This window comes from Schistocerca cancellata, chromosome 1 (assembly GCF_023864275.1).
Source record: "Schistocerca cancellata isolate TAMUIC-IGC-003103 chromosome 1, iqSchCanc2.1, whole genome shotgun sequence".
Taxonomy (NCBI): domain Eukaryota; kingdom Metazoa; phylum Arthropoda; class Insecta; order Orthoptera; family Acrididae; genus Schistocerca; species Schistocerca cancellata.
In genome coordinates, this window is record NC_064626.1 from 83,258,816 (window position 1) to 83,282,963 (window position 24,148).

The 24,148-nt window shown below is 42.7% G+C and overlaps 1 protein-coding gene across 1 annotated transcript in view; it reads left to right on the forward strand.

Moving 5' to 3' along the window:
* LOC126165968 (1,5-anhydro-D-fructose reductase-like) overlaps window positions 1-24,148 on the forward strand; it is a 167,329-nt gene that overhangs the window by 88,807 nt on the left and 54,374 nt on the right. The window contains exon 2 of the mRNA XM_049920365.1: window positions 19,338-19,505. Within this exon, the coding sequence (XP_049776322.1) occupies window positions 19,338-19,505 (168 nt within the window). The remainder of the gene's footprint in view (window positions 1-19,337; window positions 19,506-24,148) is intronic.

The following is a 24,148-nucleotide window of genomic DNA, read 5'->3' on the forward strand; positions in this document are numbered from 1 at the left end:
TTCATACCCAATTAAAAATAGAAACAATTGAAAAACCTGACAAACTCCTAGTAATCAGTTAGTATCGCAAAAAGAGTTTAGAGAGTTACATGCGACAGGTTCGAAAGAACACATTGTTCTTAATTTCTTAGTGTTTTGGGACAACCAGCTCTATCTCTACGCCAAGATTGTAGCAAACTTTATGGATAAAACAATTTACAGTCTATGGACTATCAGTGGAGTATAGGATCAATAACGACCAGTATTTAGAATAAATAAAGATAGGAAAAATGTGCTGTGAAAATAGAAGTAGCGTTCTAAAGCGACTTGTAATTACGTGCATGTGTCAGCGCCTGTAACCTGTACGTTCAATGACGGCTTGCTGTGCAGCGAAGTATAAAGGTGGACTTGACAACAGCGAATGGTTTTTCAGAAGGGAAATAGCTACACAACGGGTGACCGCAGACCTTGGAGATATGCTACGTTAATGTGAACAGACAGAACAATCTCTCTAGACCAATAAACTGCTGCGCAGAAAGAAACAAAAAGGAAAAAACGCTTCACACCAAAGCGAATTTTGTTCAGCTGTTTCACGACCTTGAATACTGGAAGTGGAACAAGCATTCTGTGTACATTTTCACTTTTCGAAAGCGAGGTCGTTGTCATGTTGTAGCACTGAAGAATTCTAAAAGTCATCCTTGTGAATTAAGGTCGTGGACGCTCCGAAATGTTATTGCTTGGACCGAAATTTGTTCACAAAGAAAACCAATCCACTAATACCTGTACTACGTGAACCCGTGCTGGTTGCTTTTCGTTCGCCATTCTGTGTGGCTTTGTCGGTAGAGAGGAACAGATGTTTTCGACGGAAGAATAAATCATAATCACAGCCCCTTTCATTACGTCGATTGAAGAGTGGCATTGGTGAATTAGGATTTATCTACAGCCATGCGAGATCACGAATTATTTCAGGATGCATGTGTACAGAAAACAACGAGCTGCTAACATGGGATTGTTTTCATGTGCTAGAATCGTCTGGTTTTCATGCAGAAAATGCGGAGAAACATGGATGATCGATTCCTATTTTTCGATGTAAACCAGAGGTAAAACTCGCAGAAAAATGTTATGGGCAGATGTTATTCATCTTTAAGAATTCATGGGCGTCACCTATTCTTGCTGTCATTAAGCTTCATGTAACAAATGGATACGATTGTAAACGAAAACTGCGATTGTTTAGCAGACAGACCTTTCTCGTCAATGAATGCAGGTAAATTTGAGCAAGTAAAACTAATTGCTGAATTAAAGATACTGAAGTCTCATTATTTATAACTTTTTCGTAATCAAATGACTATAAAGCGAACGTGGCAGTTCCAGGTGGGCTGTGTTTTGATATATGATAGCGTCAGATACCTTTGGAGGTTGGACGTGAACTACCACGTTAAGGGGCTCCGGAACGTTCTATACTTGCAATCTTAAAATAATGCTTATAAATTACATCTTTCCTCACAAAGTATTTGATGTAGGAAGTTGAACTTTTTACAGATTATTTATTGGAATATGGGCTACAACTTAACACAGGGATTTTACAAAATTTTAGTTCAGTTATTAAAGATGATTTTTTTCAATTGTAATGAAAATTCACAACATTTTTTTTGCAATTTTTTATTTATATATTCAAAAATACACAGTTTTTTGGAAAAAGGCTGTGTTAAATTATGCAGAAGGTACTGTGTAACATTTACTGAAAGTTTGAAACAAATATGTTTGGAAGATCCTTAGAAAACATGTAATTAGTATGAGAAAATAAAAGTTTTGGGAATCGAGCGACAAAGATTGGATTAACTTTTTAGTGCATTCCAGGTCCATAGGATGGATTATCTTCATCCTCTGCAAACTCCTCCTCCAGCTTCCTCTTGTTCCTCCTCCTGTTTACTCTTGCTTGTATTTCTAGACTCTTTACAGCCCTGTCTGCAGCCCGAAGGCGTTCCTTGTCTAAAGCAAGCATCGCTCGTACCATGTTAGAACCTATCTTCATTCCCATATTTCTAAATACCTTGCACCTTACAATGTTGCCATCATTGAAAGTCGCAACAGCATCATACACACCAAAGTGAAGTGTTTCTATTCCAAAAAATACAGTCTTGGGGATTCTCGACCATATAACACTATTTACACTTTCATTGGGGTTTTGAGTTTTTCCGTGAATACACTTTTTCAACAGTTCAGGTGCTGCTAAGTCTCTGAAAATAGGTTTTATCACCTCCATTATTGCATGAGGCAGACTATGCTTATGAGTGTACACTTCACCAGTTAGCAATCCTTTGTTACATTTACACCAACTGTCTTCTTCTTTGGGACACAAGCTATGTTGGGGATTTTCATCGGTTGAAGAAGTATGAAAAAAAAAGAGCCCAAACAGCCTTCTTCATTTCGTCGACACTTTGTGTATTTTGCCTAATAGCCTTTACTTTTATTCATTATTGTACTTCAACAAAACAGAGACTCAAGAAACAGAATTAATTACGAATATTTTCGAGATAACGACAGAGTAAATAAACATGAAACAATCGACAATCACACCAGCTTAGATTAGATTAGATTAGATTAGATTTACTTTCATTCCAATTGATCCGTAGTGAGGAGGTCCTCCAGGATGTGGAACATGTCAGAAAAACAACAATACATGACAAATATTTATAACTAAAACAAATAAGCTAATGTACCATTCCACAGGTCCCAAGTGGAATGATCGTCATTTTTTAATGAACACTAAGAGTCATTTTACAAATACTAATGCACTGAATTTAAAATAAAAAAGTTTTTTTATTTATTTATAAGGTAATAAACATGTAATACAACTACTGTAATACTTATTTACAATGAACACATTACTGCACTGAAATGGTGCAGAAGTTAGATTATACTTACACACTTACACACACACACACACACACACACACACACACACACACACACACACACACACACACACACACATTTTCAGTGAACACATTACTGCACTGAAATTGTGCAGAAGTTATGTTGTACTTATATACAAATCAGTTGGTTTTACTAAGAAATTCATCAATGGAGTAGAAGGAGTTGGCCACCAATAAATCCTTTAGGCTTCTCTTAAACTGAATTTCATTGGTTGTTAAGCTTTTTATGGCTGCTGGCAAGTTATTGAAAATGTGTGTTCCTGAATAATGCACACCTTTTTGTACAAGACTAAGTGACTTTAAATCCTTGTGAAGATTATTCTTATTTCTAGTATTGATTCCATGAATTGAGCTGTTGGTTTGAAAAAGTTATATATTTTTAATGACAAATTTCATTAAGGAATAAATATATTGGGAAGCAGTAGTTAGTATCCCTAGTTCCCTAAACAGGCTTCTGCAGGATGTTCTTGAGTTCACACCAAACGATATACACTCCTGGAAATGGAAAAAAGAACACATTGACACCGGTGTGTCAGACCCACCATACTTGCTCCAGACACTGCGAGAGGGCTGTACAAGCAATGATCACACGCACGGCACAGCGGACACACCAGGAACCGCGGTGTTGGCCGTCGAATGGGGCTAGCTGTGCAGCATTTGTGCACCGCCGCCGTCAGTGTCAGCCAGTTTGCCGTGGCATACGGAGCTCCATCGCAGTCTTTAACACTGGTAGCATGCCGCGACAGCGTGGACGTGAGCCGTATGTGCAGTTGACGGACTTTGAGCGAGGGCGTATAGTGGGCATGCGGGAGGCCGGGTGGACGTACCGCCGAATTGCTCAACACGTGGGGCGTGAGGTCTCCACAGTACATCGATGTTGTCGCCAGTGGTCGGCGGAAGGTGCACGTGCCCGTCGACCTGGGACCGGACCGCAGCGACGCACGGATGCACGCCAAGACCGTAGGATCCTACGCAGTGCCATAGGGGACCGCACCGCCACTTCCCAGCAAATTAGGGACACTGTTGCTCCTGGGGTATCGGCGAGGACCATTCGCAACCGTCTCCATGAAGCTGGGCTACGGTCCCGCACACCGTTAGGCCGTCTTCCGCTCACGCCCCAACATCGTGCAGCCCGCCTCCAGTGGTGTCGCGACAGGCGTGAATGGAGGGACGAATGGAGACGTGTCGTCTTCAGCGATGAGAGTCGCTTCTGCCTTGGTGCCAATGATGGTCGTATGCGTGTTTGGCGCCGTGCAGGTGAGCGCCACAATCAGGACTGCATACGACCGAGGCACACAGGGCCAACACCCGGCATCATGGTGTGGGAAGCGATCTCCTACACTGGCCGTACACCACTGGTGATCGTCGAGGGGACACTGAATAGTGCACGGTACATCCAAACCGTCATCGAACCCATCGTTCTACCATTCCTAGACCGGCAAGGGAACTTGCTGTTCCAACAGGACAATGCACGTCCGCATGTATCCCGTGCCACCCAACGTGCTCTAGAAGGTGTAAGTCAACTACCCTGGCCAGCAAGATCTCCGGATCTGTCCCCCATTGAGCATGTTTGGGACTGGATGAAGAGTCGTCTCACGCGGTTGCACGTCCAGCACGAACGCTGGTCCAACTGAGGCGCCAGGTGGAAATGGCATGGCAAGCCGTTCCACAGGACTACATTCAGCATCTCTACGATCGTCTCCATGGGAGAATAGCAGCCTGCATTGCTGCGAAAGGTGGATATACACTGTACTAGTGCCGACATTGTGCATGCTCTGTTGCCTGTGTCTATGTGCCTGTGGTTCTGTCAGTGTGATCATGTGATGTATCTGACCCCAGGAATGTGTCAATAAAGTTTCCCCTTCCTGGGACAATGAATTCACGGTGTTCTTATTTCAATTTCCAGGAGTGTATATTGAACCATCACAGGTTAGCCACAACACATACTTTATCTCACATCACTAAAATGTACCTGATGAACACGGACGTTAATAATAACACCATTTGACAGCATTTTAACAGCGCCACAGTGGGTCACGCCCATGTAGAACACATTTCAAAAAAAAATTAAAAATAGTTGTCTTCGGAATTGAATAAATTATATGTCTATTAAAAGGTAATAGTCTGCAGATTCAGAAAACGCAAAAAAAGTAAAAATTGATGATTTTGAGCCTTTCCGGAGCCCCTTAGGCTTTCCAGCCTCATCAAATACGATGTAGCTGTTATCGAATGCTTCGTGTACTCTGCTTTGTATTGTGCGTTGCACTTTGTTTTCTTTCCTGATTTGAAATGAATGAAGAGACTAATCTTGGTGCATCACTGGGTTCGAGTACGGTTCTCGACAGACCAAGAGGGATTGGCGATCCATACGACCTTACGTAGGTTCTGCTTTCGCAGAAGCACAGAATACGGACATAGGCTGGCAGCCGTGTGACAGGGAGTCGAGGCTTGTGCCCACGCACAGCTCCTGTCCCATCGGGCGATCTGAAGTCCTCGTTTGTTTACATCTGTGACCGACAGCAACTTTATAGTGTCCCCAAGTACGTATATTAACAGTCTGGAGTCGTTAGCCTCAGTAGCTGCGGAGACAGTGCAGCAATGTTCGGGTTCGCTTCCCGGCCATGTCTACGATTTTTCTCTGCTCAAGGACTAGGTGTTTTGTTGCCTTCATCTTCGTACTGTCATCACTGATATAGAAAGCGCCTGCATGGCGTCACATGAGAAGTCTTAACTATGTAACTTGGCACCAGGATACACACAGTCGCATCTTCCACCGTTGAAAAGAAAGGGTGAACACCTTTGAGTACAGCTCGTTTTTGCCTGAAACCACCATTTTATTACTTTTATTTTGAAGTACCAGCGCCTTTCGCGTGGAATCACAGCTGCTATTTATTGCAAGACGTCTGGTGGTACAGTTGGGTTCTTTTACGAATGTATTTTATTTATTTATTTATTTGGTCCTGTTGATTACATGTTATACAACCAGTGTACAAGTAATGTAGGACAAGTCAATTGATACAATTACAGCAGTACGTCAAGATTTCTACATCACATTGCACAGACATTTGTTTATTTACCAAGAACAATTACTTGCGTGCAGTATTAAAGCCTGAATTATGCCAAAAACAGTTTAAGTGACTGTTTAAAATAGTAGAATAAGTGATAGTGCATATTTTTATGCTACCGACATGCGGTATATAAGCAGGTAAATTTGCTTCATGGTCATGGTTTGGATTGAATACAAATTTTAACTGCATTCCTTAAGAAGAGGTTTAAGTGAATGCTCTTCTTCTTAAGTTGCCAATCCTAAGATTGATTTGCAGCAGCTCTCCATTCAGTGCGATTGTCGGCCGGCCTCTTCAATTCCGTGAAACTTCCGCATCCTAGGTCCTGCATTATCTGGCGTATGTACTTTCTTCTAGGTCTGCCTCTTGCCCTTTTGCCCTCCACAAGGCCTTCCGTTATAGTGTGGAGAAGACTTTCATGTCTCAGAATGTGTCCCATCCATATATCTCTCCTCTTCTTGACCGTCTTCCAAAGAACTGGAACTTCCTCCGCTCTCTGCAGGACTTATTCATTTGTCATCCTGGCCGTCCATGGAATTTTTAACATCCTTCGCAGACACCACATTTCGAATCCTTCAATCCTTCTTCTTTCGTCCTCTCCAAGTGTCCAGGTTTCGCTGCCGTAGAGAAGCACACTCCCAATAATGCTCTAGAGTGTGGAATACATGGGAGTTCACATTTTCTCGTTATGACATAGATAAGTTTACATTTTATCGCCACAATTTCAGTTAAACTAACAGCATCACACTTTATCTGTAAGGGAGTGCTTTTCTTAGGCAGTTTCCCCCACTCTTATACCTTATATATTCATTTTATAGAAAGTTTGCTCGATGAGGAATAATTTTAGTTTCCTTTTGAAAACCTGTACATTATTTATTTCCTTTTTATATTGATAGGAAGCTTATTAAAGACCTTTATACCTGACTCGGTAACACCCCTATGTACGAGTATTTTAGTGCGAGTTGCAGAGCCTTGGTAAAATTTTTCACCTGTCTTGTGTCATTGTTGTGGATGTCACAATTTTTTTGAAACAATTCCCTGTTGTTGGCTACAAAAAACATCAGTGAGTTATACTGACCTGTGATGGTAAGTATCCTGAGAGATTTGAAGAGACATCTGCAAGATGCCGCATTAGGGACCCCACATATTAGTTTCGCTGCTCGTTTTTGTATTCTGAAGACTTTTTCAACACCTGCAGCATTTCCCCAGAAGATTATGCCATAGGAAAGAACAGAATGGAAATATGCAAAATATGACAACAACAGTATTTCTCTATCTACTAACTCATGGAGAGCTCTTAGTGCAAAAGCACGATGAGTTAAGTTTCTTGACCAGCTGATCAATTTCTTCTTTCCATCTTAGGTGACTGCCTATCTGGATACCTAGGAATTTTGTGTGTGTGGTTTCATTAATTTTGTGATTGTTAACATGTATTTCAGAAACTTTATTTTTTTATTTTTGTCAGGAACTGTATCATATTGGTTTTTGAAAGATTTAAGATTAGGTGTTTCTATGTTGGTGCATAACGTCGTAGTGTTTACCATAAGTTTAATAAACACAACAGATACTAGTAACAGATACTTTAATCATCAACCATATATTCTCCTCCACTATTTACAACAGTTTGCCAAGGGTGGGGTAACTTGTCGATTTCGTGACTGTAGAAATCACACGGTTCTGAGAACTCGTCGAGCCATTTTCGGAGAGCATTTTCAGCAGGAAAGGAAGTTCGTTGACGGTTGTTCGGTAGAGAGCGGAAAAGATGAAAATCTGAGGGCGCAAGGTCAGGTGGACAAGGTGGCTGCGGAATGACTACCCAACACAACAACTCCTGTACAGTGTTTTTTGTCAGTCTAGCAGAATGTGAGCAGCATCACTTCATGCAGTCTCCCTGGCCGTTGTTCGTGGATTGTGCCTGCAACACGTCTCAGTTGAAGGCAGTAAATGTCAGCAGTGATGGTTATACACTCCTGGAAATGGAAAAAAGAACACATTGACACCGGTGTGTCAGACCCACCATACTTGCTCCGGACACTGCGAGAGGGCTGTACAAGCAATGATCACACGCACGGCACAGCGGACACACCAGGAACCGCGGTGTTGGCCGTCGAATGGCGCTAGCTGCGCAGCATTTGTGCACCGCCGCCGTCAGTGTCAGCCAGTTTGCCGTGGCATACGGAGCTCCATCGCAGTTTTTAACACTGGTAGCATGCCGCGACAGCGTGGACGTGAACCGTATGTGCAGTTGACGGACTTTGAGCGAGGGCGTATAGTGGGCATGCGGGAGGCCGGGTGGACGTACCGCCGAATTGCTCAACACGTGGGGCGTGAGGTCTCCACAGTACATCGATGTTGTCGCCAGTGGTCGGCGGAAGGTGCACGTGCCCGTCGACCTGGGACCGGACCGCAGCGACGCACGGATGCACGCCAAGACCGTAGGATCCTACGCAGTGCCGTAGGGGACCGCACCGCCACTTCCCAGCAAATTAGGGACACTGTTGCTCCTGGGGTATCGGCGAGGACCATTCGCAACCGTCTCCATGAAGCTGGGCTACGGTCCCGCACACCGTTAGGCCGTCTTCCGCTCACGCCCCAACATCGTGCAGCCCGCCTCCAGTGGTGTCGCGACAGGCGTGAATGGAGGGACGAGTGGAGACGTGTCGTCTTCAGCGATGAGAGTCGCTTCTGCCTTGGTGCCAATGATGGTCGTATGCTTGTTTGGCGCCGTGCAGGTGAGCGCCACAATCAGGACTGCATACGACCGAGGCACACAGGGCCAACACCCGGCATCATGGTGTGGGGAGCGATCTCCTACACTGGCCGTACACCACTGGTGATCGTCGAGGGGACACTGAATAGTGCACGGTACATCCAAACCGTCATCGAACCCATCGTTCTACCATTCGTAGACCGGCAAGGGAACTTGCTGTTCCAACAGGACAATGCACGTCCGCATGTATCCCGTGCCACCCAACGTGCTCTAGAAGGTGTAAGTCAACTACCCTGGCCAGCAAGATCTCCGGATCTGTCCCCCATTGAGCATGTTTGGGACTGGATGAAGCGTCGTCTCACGCGGTCTGCACGTCCAGCACGAACGCTGGTCCAACTGAGGCGCCAGGTGGAAATGGCATGGCAAGCCGTTCCACAGGACTACATCCAGCATCTCTACGATCGTCTCCATGGGAGAATAGCAGCCTGCATTGCTGCGAAAGGTGGATATACACTGTACTAGTGCCGACATTGTGCATGCTCTGTTGCCTGTGTCTATGTGCCTGTGGTTCTGTCAGTGTGATCATGTGATGTATCTGACCCCAGGAATGTGTCAATAAAGTTCCCCCTTCCTGGGACAATGAATTCACGGTGTTCTTATTTCAATTTCCAGGAGTGTACTTCGGGGAAGCAATTCGTACTACACCAAACAGTCACTGTTCCAGCAGATGCATAACATTATTTTTTTGTGGATGCGTGTAGGCCTCTGTACGGGAGTTGCTGCTTTGTTTGGGCACAACCATTGCTTTCTTTTTCCTAGCGTAAAGACATCATTTTCCGTCACCAGTAACGATACAGGATAGGAATGGTCGGTGTTCTTCGCGAGCCAATTGATGACGAGCAAGCAGAGATGCACATCTGGCCATCCGCTGATTTTTGTGAATTTGGCGTAGAACATGTGGTACCCACACACCTTCCCCATTGCAAGCAAATGGTGGAGTGATCACAGTTCATCACATTTTCCAGTTCTCGGGTACTCTCACTTGGATCACTGTGGATTAATGCGTTTCATCAAGGCTGTAACTACATAGTCAGTTTCGCATGGTGATCTGGTGCCTCCTTTTCCATTCTCAAAAGTCCCTCAGAGTGCTACACAAATATCATCACATTAACGCACCTTAATAGATACCGGACATTCATATCTATTACATTGTTGGATTCTAATTACATAAATGAGGTGAGCTGGCCGTTGTGGCCGAGCGGTTCTAGGCGCTTCAGTCTGGAACCGCGCGACCGCTACGGTCGCAGGTTTGAATCCTGCCTCGGGCATGGATGTGTGTGATGTCTTTAGGTTTAAGTAGTTCTAGGGGACTGATGACCTCAGATGTTGAGTCCCATAGTGCTCAGAGCCATTTGAACCATTTTGAATCATAAATGAGATGAAACATTGTAAATACCTCCGCTGTCTCATAAAACTCAGTCACACACCTCTTCAAAACTGCAACTCAACGTATGTATCCAGAGCTGATTCGAGAATATTTTCAACACATACGACACCTGCCTGCCCCCCTCCCCCCCCACCCCCGCTTCCCCGCCCCCCCCCCCTGCCCCACCTTTTTCTCGGGCTCTTTGTAAGACATCTAAAATGATATCTAAGTCTGGTGACCGTGGAAACGAGTTTCTTTGGTAAGTTGTACGTAGAGACTCCATTGGAAAGGAAATAAATCTCTGAATCTTATTCCAGTGCTAAATATTGAAAGAAAAACCGATTAATTTCCATTTAAGGTAACTCCTGAGATTTATAAAGGCTTTAACGAGAGCAGAAAGAACTACACCTACTGTAGTGTTGTAGTATCAATAAAGCTGTGCTAAGAAGTAGACTGGGTAGAAGGCATGAAAATATAAAATTTGGTTCTCTTTTTTGGTTTAATAATGGAACTTTTTAACTACATAATTTTCCATCAGAAAAAATGGGACATCTAGTGTTATGTTGGCTTGTTAAACAGTAGACACTATTTAACTGCGGTAAATCATATCTTATTCGTGATGAAAGCTCACAGTAAGTAGTGGTATTGTATAAAATGTTTCGTTAGAGTAGTTGAAAACTGTTTAACATAGTCAAAATTTTTGTGTGTGCAACTGAAGGGGATAACATATGGTACAAATGGCTCTAAGCACTATGGAACCTAACATCTGAGGTCATCAGTCCCTTAGAACTACTTAAACCTAACTAACCTAAGGACATCACACACATCCATGCCCGAGGCGGGATTCGAATCTGCGACCGTAGCAGCAGCGCGGTTCCGGACTGAAGCTCCTAGAACCGCTCGGTCACAGCGGCCGGCTGGGATAACATAAATTTGTGTATGATACGAAAGAGAAGTCACGGGTGGAGCGCTGGATTCGACCACACACAAGTTTAAACTGACACGTACGCCAGGTGAAAATGCGCTGATGGAAAAAAACTGCAAGTAGCTGTGCAACATAAAACACAGCTGGTACGCGCGTTTCTACATCTGGAAAATGACGTCTATTCAAATTTTGCACCGGTCGCGTAAGAATGGCGCTAGTAGCGACACTATGAGGTTGCGAATCAGGTTACTGTAAATATATGCTGTAAAGGCTGTGAGCATCCCCTCCCATCTGCTGTAAGTCCCTTCAAATCCTTGAACGCCATGCGCTCCGCCTCGCCTATCGCACACATCTCCCACCCCCCACGCGTATCCTTTACGACTTGAATCCTTTCCCACACCGCAAGCTTGATTCTCCCCAGCCGCTTGTCTCTCCCATCCTCTCCCACCCCATCCCACTGCCGCACCTGCACTCTTACATCCCACCTGCTAGCCAACTCTCCACACCTTACCCAAGGTGGCTTCCGCCAACTCCCCCTTCCTGATGATGTCCTCTTTCCCTCCCTATACCCCTCCTATCAGATCTAATCCTCCCATTTTCTTATTTCCCCCTTTTCTTTCAGGGCTCCCTCTCTCCTTCCTCACCTTCCTTTCTCCCTCCTCCCTTCCTCTCTTCTAGTTTCCCACTCCCTCCGCCTGCTCCCTTCCTGGGCTTCCACACCCCAACCCTCCCCTCTCCCCTCCCCTAACCCTCCCTTTCTCTCATTGGCTTCTTCCCCCTTCCTTCACCCCTGCCTGTCCCCTCCCTCCAGTGGCAACAACCTCCCCCCCCCCCCCTTGTGTTCAGTGTTCTCAGCGCTGGAGGTCGTTGCCAGAGTTTTGTGCAACAGTGTTTACATCATTACTGTGCGTCGGCATTCTCTCCAGTGTGCCCCTTCGTATCGTGGACAACTGACTGCTCTGTTGACCTTGGTTATGTGTCATGTGCCATCCACCGAATGCTTCCATCACATTCTTATGTATATCAACTGTTTTTAACATTCATGTCTATCTGTTTTTATGTCTTCCTGTACGATTTCTGTTATTTTATAGGCCGAAGAGCGGCGTCTATAAGCTGGTGCCAGCCCCCATTTGTATCAAAGGAATTTACAATAAAGGAAAAAAAAAGATGTAAGCGTAGGCTTCCGCGGCCGTTGTCTTCTTCAATAAAATTCTTCAGGGTATCAGACCGCATCGTCATAATTTAAAATGCGCCAACGTTTCGGCCAGCGTTGCAGCTAGCCTTCATCAGGGCCTTACGTTAACTCAGTTAACGTAAGGCCCTGATGAAGGCTAGCTGCAACGCTGGCCGAAACGTTGGCGCATTTTAAATTATGACGATGCGGTCTGATACCCTGAAGAATTTTATTGAAGAAAAAAAAAGAAGCTGTCAGCGTTAGTTTCTTTGAGATTGGACGTGGTGTGTTGATATTAGTAAAGAATGCATTTAGGAAACAAAGGCGCCATTATCAGTTTCTCACTGAGTTTGAACAAGGTCGTATAATAGTGTTACGAGAAACTGGCTGATCCTTCTACGGTATTGCAGAAAGACTTGACAGGAATGTAGGCACTGTACATAACTGCTGGCAACGGTGGTCAAGAGAATGTATGGTCGCAAGAAGACTGGGCTCCGGACGGCCACGTGGCACTACCGAAAGGGAAGACCATCATGTTCGGCATATGGCTCTTGCCCGTCGACTGCATCTGCAGGAGCAGTGTGAGCAGCAATTGGCACCACACTGACACAGCGGACTGTTACAAATCGGTTGCTTAAAGGATAGCTCCGAGCCAGACACCCTGTAGGATGCATTCCACTGACACCAAACCACTGCTATCTGAACGTCAGCGGTGTCAAGCGAGAGGTCATTGGAGGGCAGGGTGGCGCTCTGTCAAATGTTGGTTGGGAGGATACCAGTTGAGGGCCTGCAACCAACATGTTTGCATGATAGACACACGGGTCCTACACGTGGTGTTATGGTCTGGGCTGCAATTTCATATGACAGCAGGAGCACTCCCGTGATTAAGCCACACATTCCGATTGTAAATTTGAACGTCAGTCTCATCACTCGACTTCTTGTGCTGCCATTTATGAGCAGAATTCCAGGGGGTGTTTTCCAACAGGATAACGCTCGCCCACGTGCCGCTGTTGGAACCCAACCTGCTCCGCAGAGTGACGACAGGTTGCCCTGGCCTGCTCGATTACCAGATCTGTCTACAATCGAGCACATACGGGACGCGACAACTCCAGCGTCGTCCACAGACAACATTAACCGTCCCTGTATTGACTGGCTAAATGCAGCAGGCGTGGAACTCCATCCCGTAAACTGACATCCGGCACCTGTAAAACACAATGCATGCACGTTTGCATGCGTGCATTCAACATTCTGGCGCTTACACCTGTTTTTAATGAACCAGAATTTTAAATTTGCAGTGGATTATCTCACGCTTACATTAACCTGTGATCTTGTAGTCACTTCAGTATGTTCCCGAAATTTCATTACTATGCATTAATTAATCATTTTTCGCTGTTATGATCTTTTCTATCGATGTATTTGCACCAAGCTATGAGCCACACGAGACTTATTATTATCTGCGAACAGCATATTAAAATATATTATTGTACATACATGGTGGATTACAATTGATACTGAAAATTTACATGTGTGAAAGTATGCTGTAACAGAAGCAAAAATGTGTCAGAGAAAATGCATCCACTTGCAATGTCTGGTTATGAATCGCCACTAACTTCAGTATGAAGTATAGTCCTATTTAGTACAATTTTATATGAAATGTAAACTATTTTATTAAGTCCCTATCTACATTTACATATATACTCTGCAAACCACTGTGAAGTGCATGGCAGATGGAACGTTCCGTCGCACCATTTATGAACACTTTTTCCCGTTCCATTAACATAATGACCACAGGAAGAATGACTGGTTAACCGCCTCTGTGGGTGGTATAATTGTCTAATCTTGCCATCAATCCACTGCGAGAGGGCTGTACAAGCAATGATCACACGCACGGCACAGCGGACACACCAGGAACCGCGGTGTTGGCCGTCGAATGGCGCTAGCTGCGCAGCATTTGTGCACCGCCGCCGTCAGTGTCAGCCAGTTTGCCGTGGCATACGGAGCTCCATCGCAGTCTTTAACACTGGTAGCATGCCGTGACAGCGTGGACGTGAACCGTATGTGCAGTTGACGGACTTTGAGCGAGGGCATATAGTGGGCATGCGGGAGGCCGGGTGGACGTACCGCCGAATTGCTCAACACGTGGGGCGTGAGGTCTCCACAGTACATCGATGTTGTCGCCAGTGGTCGGCGGAAGGTGCACGTGCCCGTCGACCTGGGACCGGACCGCAGCGACGCACGGATGCACGCCAAGACCGTAGGATCCTACGCAGTGCCGTAGGGGACCGCACCGCCACTTCCCAGCAAATTAGGGACACTGTTGCTCCTGCGGTATCGGCGAGGACCATTCGCAACCGTCTCCATGAAGCTGGGCTACGGTCCCACACACCGTTAGGCCGTCTTCCGCTCACGCCCCAACATCGTGCAGCCCGCCTCCAGTGGTGTCGCGACAGGCGTGAATGGAGGGACGAATGGAGACGTGTCGTCTTCAGCGATGAGAGTCGCTTCTGCCTTGGTGCCAATGATGGTCATATGCGTGTTTGGCGCCGTGCAGGTGAGCGCCACAATCAGGACTGCATACGACCGAGGCACACAGGGCCAACACCCGGCATCATGGTGTGGGGAGCGATCTCCTACACTGGCCGTACACCACTGGTGATCGTCGAGGGGACACTGAATAGTGCACGGTACATCCAAACCGTCATCGAACCCATCGTTCTACCATTCGTAGACCGGCAAGGGAACTTGCTGTTCCAACAGGACAATGCACGTCCGCATGTATCCCGTGCCACCCAACGTGCTCTAGAAGGTGTAAGTCAACTACCCTGGCCAGCAAGATCTCCGGATCTGTCCCCCATTGAGCATGTTTGGGACTGGATGAAGCGTCGTCTCACGCGGTCTGCACGTCCAGCACGAACGCTGGTCCAACTGAGGCGCCAGGTGGAAATGACATGGCAAGCCGTTCCACAGGACTACATCCAGCATCTCTACGATCATCTCCATGGGAGAATAGCAGCCTGCATTGCTGCGAAAGGTGGATATACACTGTACTAGTGCCGACATTGTGCATGCTCTGTTGCCTGTGTCTATGTGCCTGTGGTTCTGTCAGTGTGATCATGTGATGTATCTGACCCCAGGAATGTGTCAATAAAGTTTCCCCTTCCTGGGACAATGAATTCACGGTGTTCTTATTTCAATTTCCAGGAGTGTATATTCATCACTTTAAATTGTTTCTAGATACTTTCTAAGTAGGTTTACATGGGATAGTTTCATTTCTGCAATATTAAAGCAAGTTGTCAATCTTTGCACCACTTTGAAATCATATCTGGGTCTGACTGAATATCTGTGCAGCTTCCTTCTGACTGTACTTCACTGTAGATAACTGCACCATGTGCGAAAAGTCATCATCCACAAGATCATTCATATACATTATGAACAGCAAGGAAGCCAGCATACTTCCATGGGGTAGACCCGAAGATATTTTTACATCTATTGACGACTCTCCGTCCAAGATAACTTGCTGCATTCTCGTTACCAAGAAAACCTCATTCCATTTCACAAATTGCAACTCATATTCCATAAGATCGTACTTTTGATAATAAGTGCAGTTGTTGTACAGATTCAAATGGTTTTTGGAAATCAAGAAATACTGCATTTGTCTGACTGCCTTGACCCATGGCTTTCAGGATGTCATGTGAGAAAAGTGTGATTCGAATAGTTTTGCGGGTCATATCTGCTACCCTTTTTGTTGGTTGACGTGATCTGAGCTTTCTTCCAACTACTAGACATGGTTTTTCCTTCCAGGGATCTATGATAGATTATAGTTAACAGAAGGGACAACTCAGCTGCAAATTAGACTAGACTCTGATGAGGATTTCACCAGACCCTGGGGCTCTGTTCAATTTTAACTATTTCAGCTATTTCTCAACGCCAATGACACTAAACACTTATTTTGCACATGTTTTCATGGCATGAGGATCAGATTGGAGCATTTCTCCTGGTCTTTCCTTTGTAAAGGAACATTAGCTAAACAGAGTTCAGCATTTCTGTTGTTCTCTGCTATTCTCAGTTTCTGATCATGTCTTGTCCATGAGCGACTGGCCACTAACTTTAGTACCACTAGCAGCCTTTAAATACGCCCAGAATTTTAGCAGGTTTTGTGAAATATCTTTCGATAATATTCTGTCACTGAAGGCTTCACTGATTGCTATCTTTACTGCCAAACACGTTCTATTCAGCTTCTCTCCATCTGTAGCCCTGTGCTTTGTTTTATACCCATTAAGCAGTAGTCTCTGTTTCTCTAGACGTTTCTTTACAGTGACGATATACCATGGAGAGTCTCATCCGTCGTCATCTCTAGTGGGTACATCATCTCTACTTGGTATACATCTATCCTGTGCTTGATAAACTATTCATTTAAACTTGAGTCATAATTCCTCCACATGTCAACTAGAGGTTTCAATTTCCTCATTGACACTATAGCTTCTTTCACTAATTTGCTGAACATAAACACCTTTCTACTTGTTTCAGTTGCCTTTTGTACTTTGGTATTCGCTTTTGCTATAACTGCCTCTTGGTCACTAATGTGGACTTCCTCAAAGAGGTCAGATTTGTTGCCATTAGATCTAATATAATTCCACGATGAGTGAGGTTCCGAACTACCTGTTCTAGGTAGTTCTTAGAGAAGGTATTTACTAATGTTTCACAGAATGTCTTGTTATGTCCACCACAAAAAATTGTAACAACATCTATTTATTGTTAATGATTAAAGTCTCCTCCAATTATTACAGTATGATTGGAGAACATTTGTACTAGCGAACTGAGATTTTCTCCAAAGTTTTTCATTACGCTAGGAGGAGAGTTTGGTGGTTGATAGGAGGATCATAATTTTTTGTCTATCTCTGACTCTGACTCTTGCCCAATTAATCTCCCATGAAGCTTCATTTCCTATGTTGGTGGATATGAGTTTATTATCTACTGGTACAAATACAATACCTCCATTTCCAATTATCCTATCCTTTCAATATACTCTTAAATTTTCCCCAAAAATGTCACTGCTGTCAGTTTTGGTTAGCAACCAGCTTTTTGTGCCTTGTATTACGTGAGCTTCAGTGCTTTTTAGGAGCACTTCAACTTTGGCACATTCCCCCGAATGCTTCAGAAGTTAACCACTAGGTTACTAGGCAACAGTTTTTTTTCTATTTGAGTAATCATTTTGTCAAAGAAGGCATCAGTCTTCGTGCAGCCGCGCATACGACAGCATTGGATCGCTCACACAGAAGATGCCATGCTACAGGACATACAGGAGATGCTCAGTCATGACCCTATACAAGGCAATCGACAATTTGGAGATTACTACAGCTAATGCAGTTGGTGCCCAAGTTATATTGCAGAGTCCCTCTGTGTTTTGTGGATGTGTAATGAATTTTACCTTTACCAGAGTTTATGAATAATGTGGTATCTTATGACTACAGTATCAACAAGTCAGTTGGAATCTGTCAAATTGTACAAATACCTGGTTGTAACACTTTGTAGGGATGTGAAATGGAACAATCTCATAGACTCAGTCATAGGTAAAGCAGGTGGTAGACTTTGATTTATTAGTAGAATACTGGGGAAGTGTAGTTAGTCTACAAAGGAGATTGCTGACAAATCATTTGTGTGAGCCATTCTAGCATATAGCTCAAGCGTGTGGGGACCTGTACCAACTAGGAATAACATGGGATATTGAATGTATATGGCAAAGAGCAGCATGAATGGTCATAGGTTTGTCTGACTAATGGGAGAGTGCCACAGAGTTGCCAAAGAAACTGAACTGCCAGACACTTGAAGATAGACGCAAACTATCCTGAGGAAGCTTATTACAAGAACCAGCTTTAAATGATGACTCCAAGAGTACACACAACACCCTGTGTATCTCTTTGATGGATTTTGAGGTCAAGATTAGATTAATTACAGCACACATAGGGGCATTCTCTCTGTGCTCCATTGTAAATGGAATGGGAAGAAGCCCTAATAATGGGAATAGATAGTGCCCTCTGCCATGAACTTCAGCAATTAGCAGAGTATGGATGTAAATGTAGACAGAATTTTTATTAATTGTAGATTTTTCATAAACTTCCGGAAGTGATTTTTCATGACACTTCACTATTGGTCAGTTGTAGCTTTCTGTGACTGATTACAGGAGACAATACTAGGACCTTAGCAATTGCTGTATAACTTACTTATGTTTAGTTGTCACAAACTTGCCTCCCTCCCTCTCTCTCTAGACAAATTCTTACAGATGCACATGGCAAGAGTAAGGAGGCTAATGGTTTAAAAGAACAGTAAACATTGAAATATTCTTCATTTCCAGCAAAGAGTTGGTACTCCAACATTTGTTTGCACTCGATAGCTACCTGTCTCACCATCGTCATCTTTGTTTCAAAGGTTTGGCTATTCTTGTTCCAAACTTACAAACAGAATTATTCCAATATTTTTTGAGGTATTCCAATATCTCTTTTCCCATTTGATTTGTAGTTTAGGATCTTCTGGGAATTCTGTGACCTGGCATTCTCATGAGGTATTGTTTCTAATTTTCATTATGCTTTTGAATTTTTTCATTCTTGTTGAAAATATTTAATTATGTTCTGATATCTTCATTTCTAATCATGTATCGTCTTGTGCAGCCTTTTGTCCTCCTTAGGGAAACTCATCTCTGCTGTTTGACCTTCCTTGTTAACACCCAGTTTTCATTTCCATTGCATAAGACAGGAGCTACCATCCCTTTATAGAATTTTATGGTGGTCTCATTTTGTATTTAATGGCCCAATGTTCTACTAATGATACCACACATAGCTTGCAACTTGTGAATTTTCTTTTCAATATCAAAGTCAAAATCAAATCTTATGTCATAGCCTACGTGGGAGATTTGAGAGACCTGTTCTAAAACTGATCTAAAACGATTTTCTATTTTTTCTTGGAATGCCATTATTTTTGTTTTATTACTACAAACGTTTTTTGTTAGAGACCAATAAAGATGTAAATAAAGCAGAGAAGACGCTATTGAACTTTTCTGTTTGTAGTATGCACCTTTAAACTTTGTAGTGTCATTATTTATGTTTCTGATAGACATATTGTTTTCAGGCAACTGATGAAGAAGTGGAGACAGCAATAAATACAGCCCTAGAAGCTGGTTACAGGCATATTGACACAGCTTATGTTTATATGAATGAAGCTCCTATTGGTAGAGCTTTGAAGAAATGGTTGGATTCAGGAAAAATCAAAAGGGAAGAATTGTTTATAGTGACAAAGGTAACATTACATCCATCATTGAACTAACCCTACAGTGTCTCTCATATTTGTGACTTTGCTACTGGTAATTGCTTATCTAATTAAATGCTCCTTTATAAAAACATGTGGTTTACATGACTAAAAAAGCTTGTCAGAAAAATGTATGTAGTAAAATAAGTCTATAATCTTCCAGCACGCATATAAAACCTCAGTATGTATCAGTAAGGACTGTAGTTATGTAAATATGAAACAGCAGTAGTAGATAAGCAGAAGATGGACATATCAGACACAAAACAGAATTTTTCAAAGTAACAGCACTTCTGTTAGTTAAAATGTTTATTTACTTTGTTTAATTGCCTATAGATATTTTGTATTTATTTACATTATTTAATTGTCTATAGATATTTTGTGTTCCCTTTCTGGTGAGGAAATTATAAAATATACCATAAGCCAGAGATACAACAGTAACTAAATTAATGAAAATGCCTGTCAGCTTCAATTACCATTACTATAGATAGACCCTACAGTCCATTCGCATGCCCACAAACCCATGCTGATGTTGCTCAGTACTGACCTGCCTAATGATTTATGCAACTTTGATTTATTTTAAAATTTTCATTTTTCATATAATAAATATATTCTCAAGGGGTGCAGCTTTCATATTAAATAAAACTTATGAAGACATGAAAATCTTGTAAATTTCTGTTGCATTGTAACTTTTTTCCCCTAGATGAAAAGGTGGCTAATTTTCTTACTTTCAAGTAATACTTGAATGAACATTTGTACTCTCTGGAAAGACTCCTTAGAGACTGAAGATTCCAGACTGGTTTTTAGTAGTTAATGAATAATGGTTAGAGTGTGTTTGCCTGACAACTGTAGTAAAGAGCCATATTTACTTTAAGAGCGGAGTTCGAGATGCCAAGATTATATATAAGTTTTCACATGACAAACATGAGTGACATCTATAGTAAAGATACAGTATGTGAAGGCAAAGAAAGAGAGACTTAAAAGGGCAGGCAGGACATTTTTGTGGTGTATATGAAAGAAATATCTTCTGAAGAACTCTCACAGAAATCTTCCAACTACACTAGCATCCATAATTGAAGGGGTCTTTAACACCCACGTAAAAGCCTGTCATATGACACTGTGTGGACTGAAATGCAGCTGTACAACAAACAAATACAATATGACTTTGGCTCAAAATTATCAGCTATATAGTGTGCCTGTGCTGAGGTCTTCAGTATTTCAGTTCTGACTGGATGTTAGGTGCAAACAGCATGGAGTGCATGAGTTAATTCACAGGGCAACAGGATGGCACAGCAAACTCATATAGATGATGTTAAGTATTCATAGATAATTGGCAGATTAGGTGCGTGAGGTATCCTAGGTGCTGAGTGTCATCTGAAAGTTCATTTTGTGTCCAAAGAGGAGGCAGAAAACATTCAGTGGTAGTATGAACAAGATATACAAACGATTCATCTCGGAGCCAGAATCATTGTTGTCTTGAAGACACTCAACCAAAATAGTATCTGTTCTGATTAGATACATCATGGCAGCCTTTGGGCTACACATCTTCCATAAGAATGTATCTTGGACTTTTAGAAATTGCTGTTGTATGTTTAGAGTTCTACAAGATGCATTTCTGTTGTACAAAAGCATTACTTGTGTCAATGAATGTGTGAATCAAGGCATACAGGGGTGCTGACATATTCAAGATGAGTCAGATATCTACATCCATTATGGAGAGAAATGCTCATTGCCTACCGTCTAGCACATCCATATGAGGTGTTGCAACCTGGCTGATATTGTTTAAAGAATTGATATGGTGGTACCAGGTTTATTGTTTGGGCAGCTTCACGTGTACTGTTGTGACTGTGCTCTTCACGTGTACTGTTGTGACTGTGATCCCTAGGAATGGCCTCATGGGATGGCATTTCAACCTTTTGCATGATGTAAATGGACCTTGGTTTCCTTTGGCAGATGATAATGCAGGGGAAGAACTCCTTCAACATGAAAAACATAGTTGGTATAGAGTGGGAAACTTACTACCTGGCCTTAACCCAAATGAACATGATTGGACTAGATTCAGTTTTTGTTCCATAGACCCAAAACTGAGATGATTCTCATGGGTGTGGAACGTGCCAGAAAGTATAACATAAAGGACACAGAACATTTGAATATAATACTCACTTCCCTGATCATTTGTCAGAAGATTGTCAAGATATGTGAATACATTATAGTAAACTGGAACTGCTAATATTTACAGAACTAATACAATGTCAGAATGAAACATAGTTCTGTACTTTTAATAAATTTATTGTACACAAAATTCCTTATCTTAACTGTTGTGACCAAGTGCCATCAAAACTGAAATCCAACAGACAATTTTACTTAAGTTGGTCTAACAGCCCTGTTAAGATATTCATCTATAGAGTAGAAGAAGTTGCCTACAAAAAGTCTTTCAAACTCCATTTAAACTATGTTTTATCTGGAACCAAGGTTTTAATGGTTACTGGCAATTTATTGAAAATGTGTGTCCATGATATTGGACCCATTTTGGACCAAGGTAAGTGAGTTTAGGTCTTTATGGAGATTGTTCTTGTTTCTAGCATTGGCACTATGTATTGAGCTATTGGTTGGAACTAGAGACATATTATTTGCAACAAATTTCATTAAGGAATCAGTATACTGAGAAGGATTGGTTAGAATACCCAGTTCAGTGAACTGGTTTCTACATAATGTTCTTGAATTTACACCACAAATGAGTCTCACCCATTACACACTTTTGCACTCAAAACACTTTTGCTCAGTTTAATGAATTACCCTAGAATGTGATCCCATATGACATAACAGAATGAAAGTAAGTATAGTATGCAAGTTTTTTGTATTTATATGTTCCATGTCTGACATCACCCACATTTGCAAATGCAGACTTGTTTAGGTGCTTCAGCAATTGTACAGTATGGCCTTCCCAACTGGGCGTTGTAATCCTGACACTGCCGACCTCTTCTACCTGCATGTCTTCACATGTTATACATATACTGGAGGAAAATATCTTACAGGTTCTGAACTGCATATAGTGAGTCCTTTCAAAGTTTAACAACAGTGAATTAGTTTTAAGCCATGCATTAATTTAAGTGAAAATTTTATTAGCAGCCATTTCTAAATCTCTACTTGACTTGCTGTTTATTGAAAACGTTGTATTATCTGTAAACAAAACACACTTAGTATCTGCCAATGTAACAAATGAGAGGTCATTAATGTTCACAAGAAAAAGCAATGGATCCAAGATGGAACTGTGAGAAATAGACACCGCATGTGTTCCCAGTCAGATGAAGACTGATTGCTTACTCCACAGGTATTTTGTAATGACACCCTTTGTTACCTGTTAGTCAGGTATGACTCAAACCATTTTGCAGCACTGCCAGTGATGCCAGAATATTCTAATTCATTTAAGAGAATGCTGTGATTCACACAGTTGAAGGCTTTTGACAGATTACAGAAAATGGCAGTAACCTCTAGTTTGTTATCTAATGAATTAAGTACATTCTCACTGTGCGTGTAAATAGCCTTATCTATACTGGAATGGTTAAGGATCCCAAAGTGTTACTCAGGCAACATATTATTTGCAGTCAGATATATACCTTTGGTTTTATTAGTTGTCACTCTGTTCATCGTAAATTCTTTTGAGGCCTTACTGCAGCTGCAGTTTTGGTGCAGATATATAGTGAAGATTGACATAAGCTTTAAAAGAACCTTTCCAAAATAACATCTTCAGTCTTTTTCTGTTGCTTCCTCATTCAGTCCTTAGTGAAATGCAGATAGGAGCCCACCAAACACACTGACACACAGAGTCCAACTCAGATTCCTGGCACATAAAACAGCACAAGGATACATGCCAGTCACCTGTTCCCAGTTCCCATATTGCCTGCCCTCCCCTTCACTGAAAGGTGGAACATTGGTTAGCACACTGGACTCAAATTTTGGAGGAAGACTATTTGAACCTGTGTCCAGCTATCCTGATTTAGGTTTTACATGGTTTCCCTAAATTGCTACAGGCAAATGCTGGGAAGGTTCCTTTGAAAGGATGCGGCCAACTTCCTTCCCCATCCTTCCCGATGACCTCACTGTTTGGTTCCCTCCCCCAAATCAGTCAACCATCCAAACAGTAGTTACCATTTGTTTGTAAAAAATGAAAATCCATAATGGCTTGCTGATTCTGCATTCAGTTTTACGCAGCAGAGCTGATGTAGTAGACTCAGAAGAACCCAGACATGTTACATTCTAAGTGTGTACATCTATAATTAACTCCAAACACAGCAGCCAAAGAAAGAACAATATCATTTTCTGTGCTAGAAGACAGGGGAAAACAGTGTGAAATTTCAAGAAATTTCAAGGTCGGAAATACGTGAATGCTAGGATCAAGACCTTATCAAAGTCTAAGCGTGTAACACAGTGTCACATTCAGTCAAAGAACTAAGACTTCTGCATTCCAGTAGACATGCTGCACATTAATGTGAGAAATGGGAAAGACGAGATGGAAAAGTCGTAGGTTGCAAAAAGATAATTCTGTTGACCAGTTTGAGGATGGTTTGGGAGGGTTACACATTCGTCTAGGCTTATACTGGGCATGGTCTACACTTACAAATTTCAGTTATGGCTGC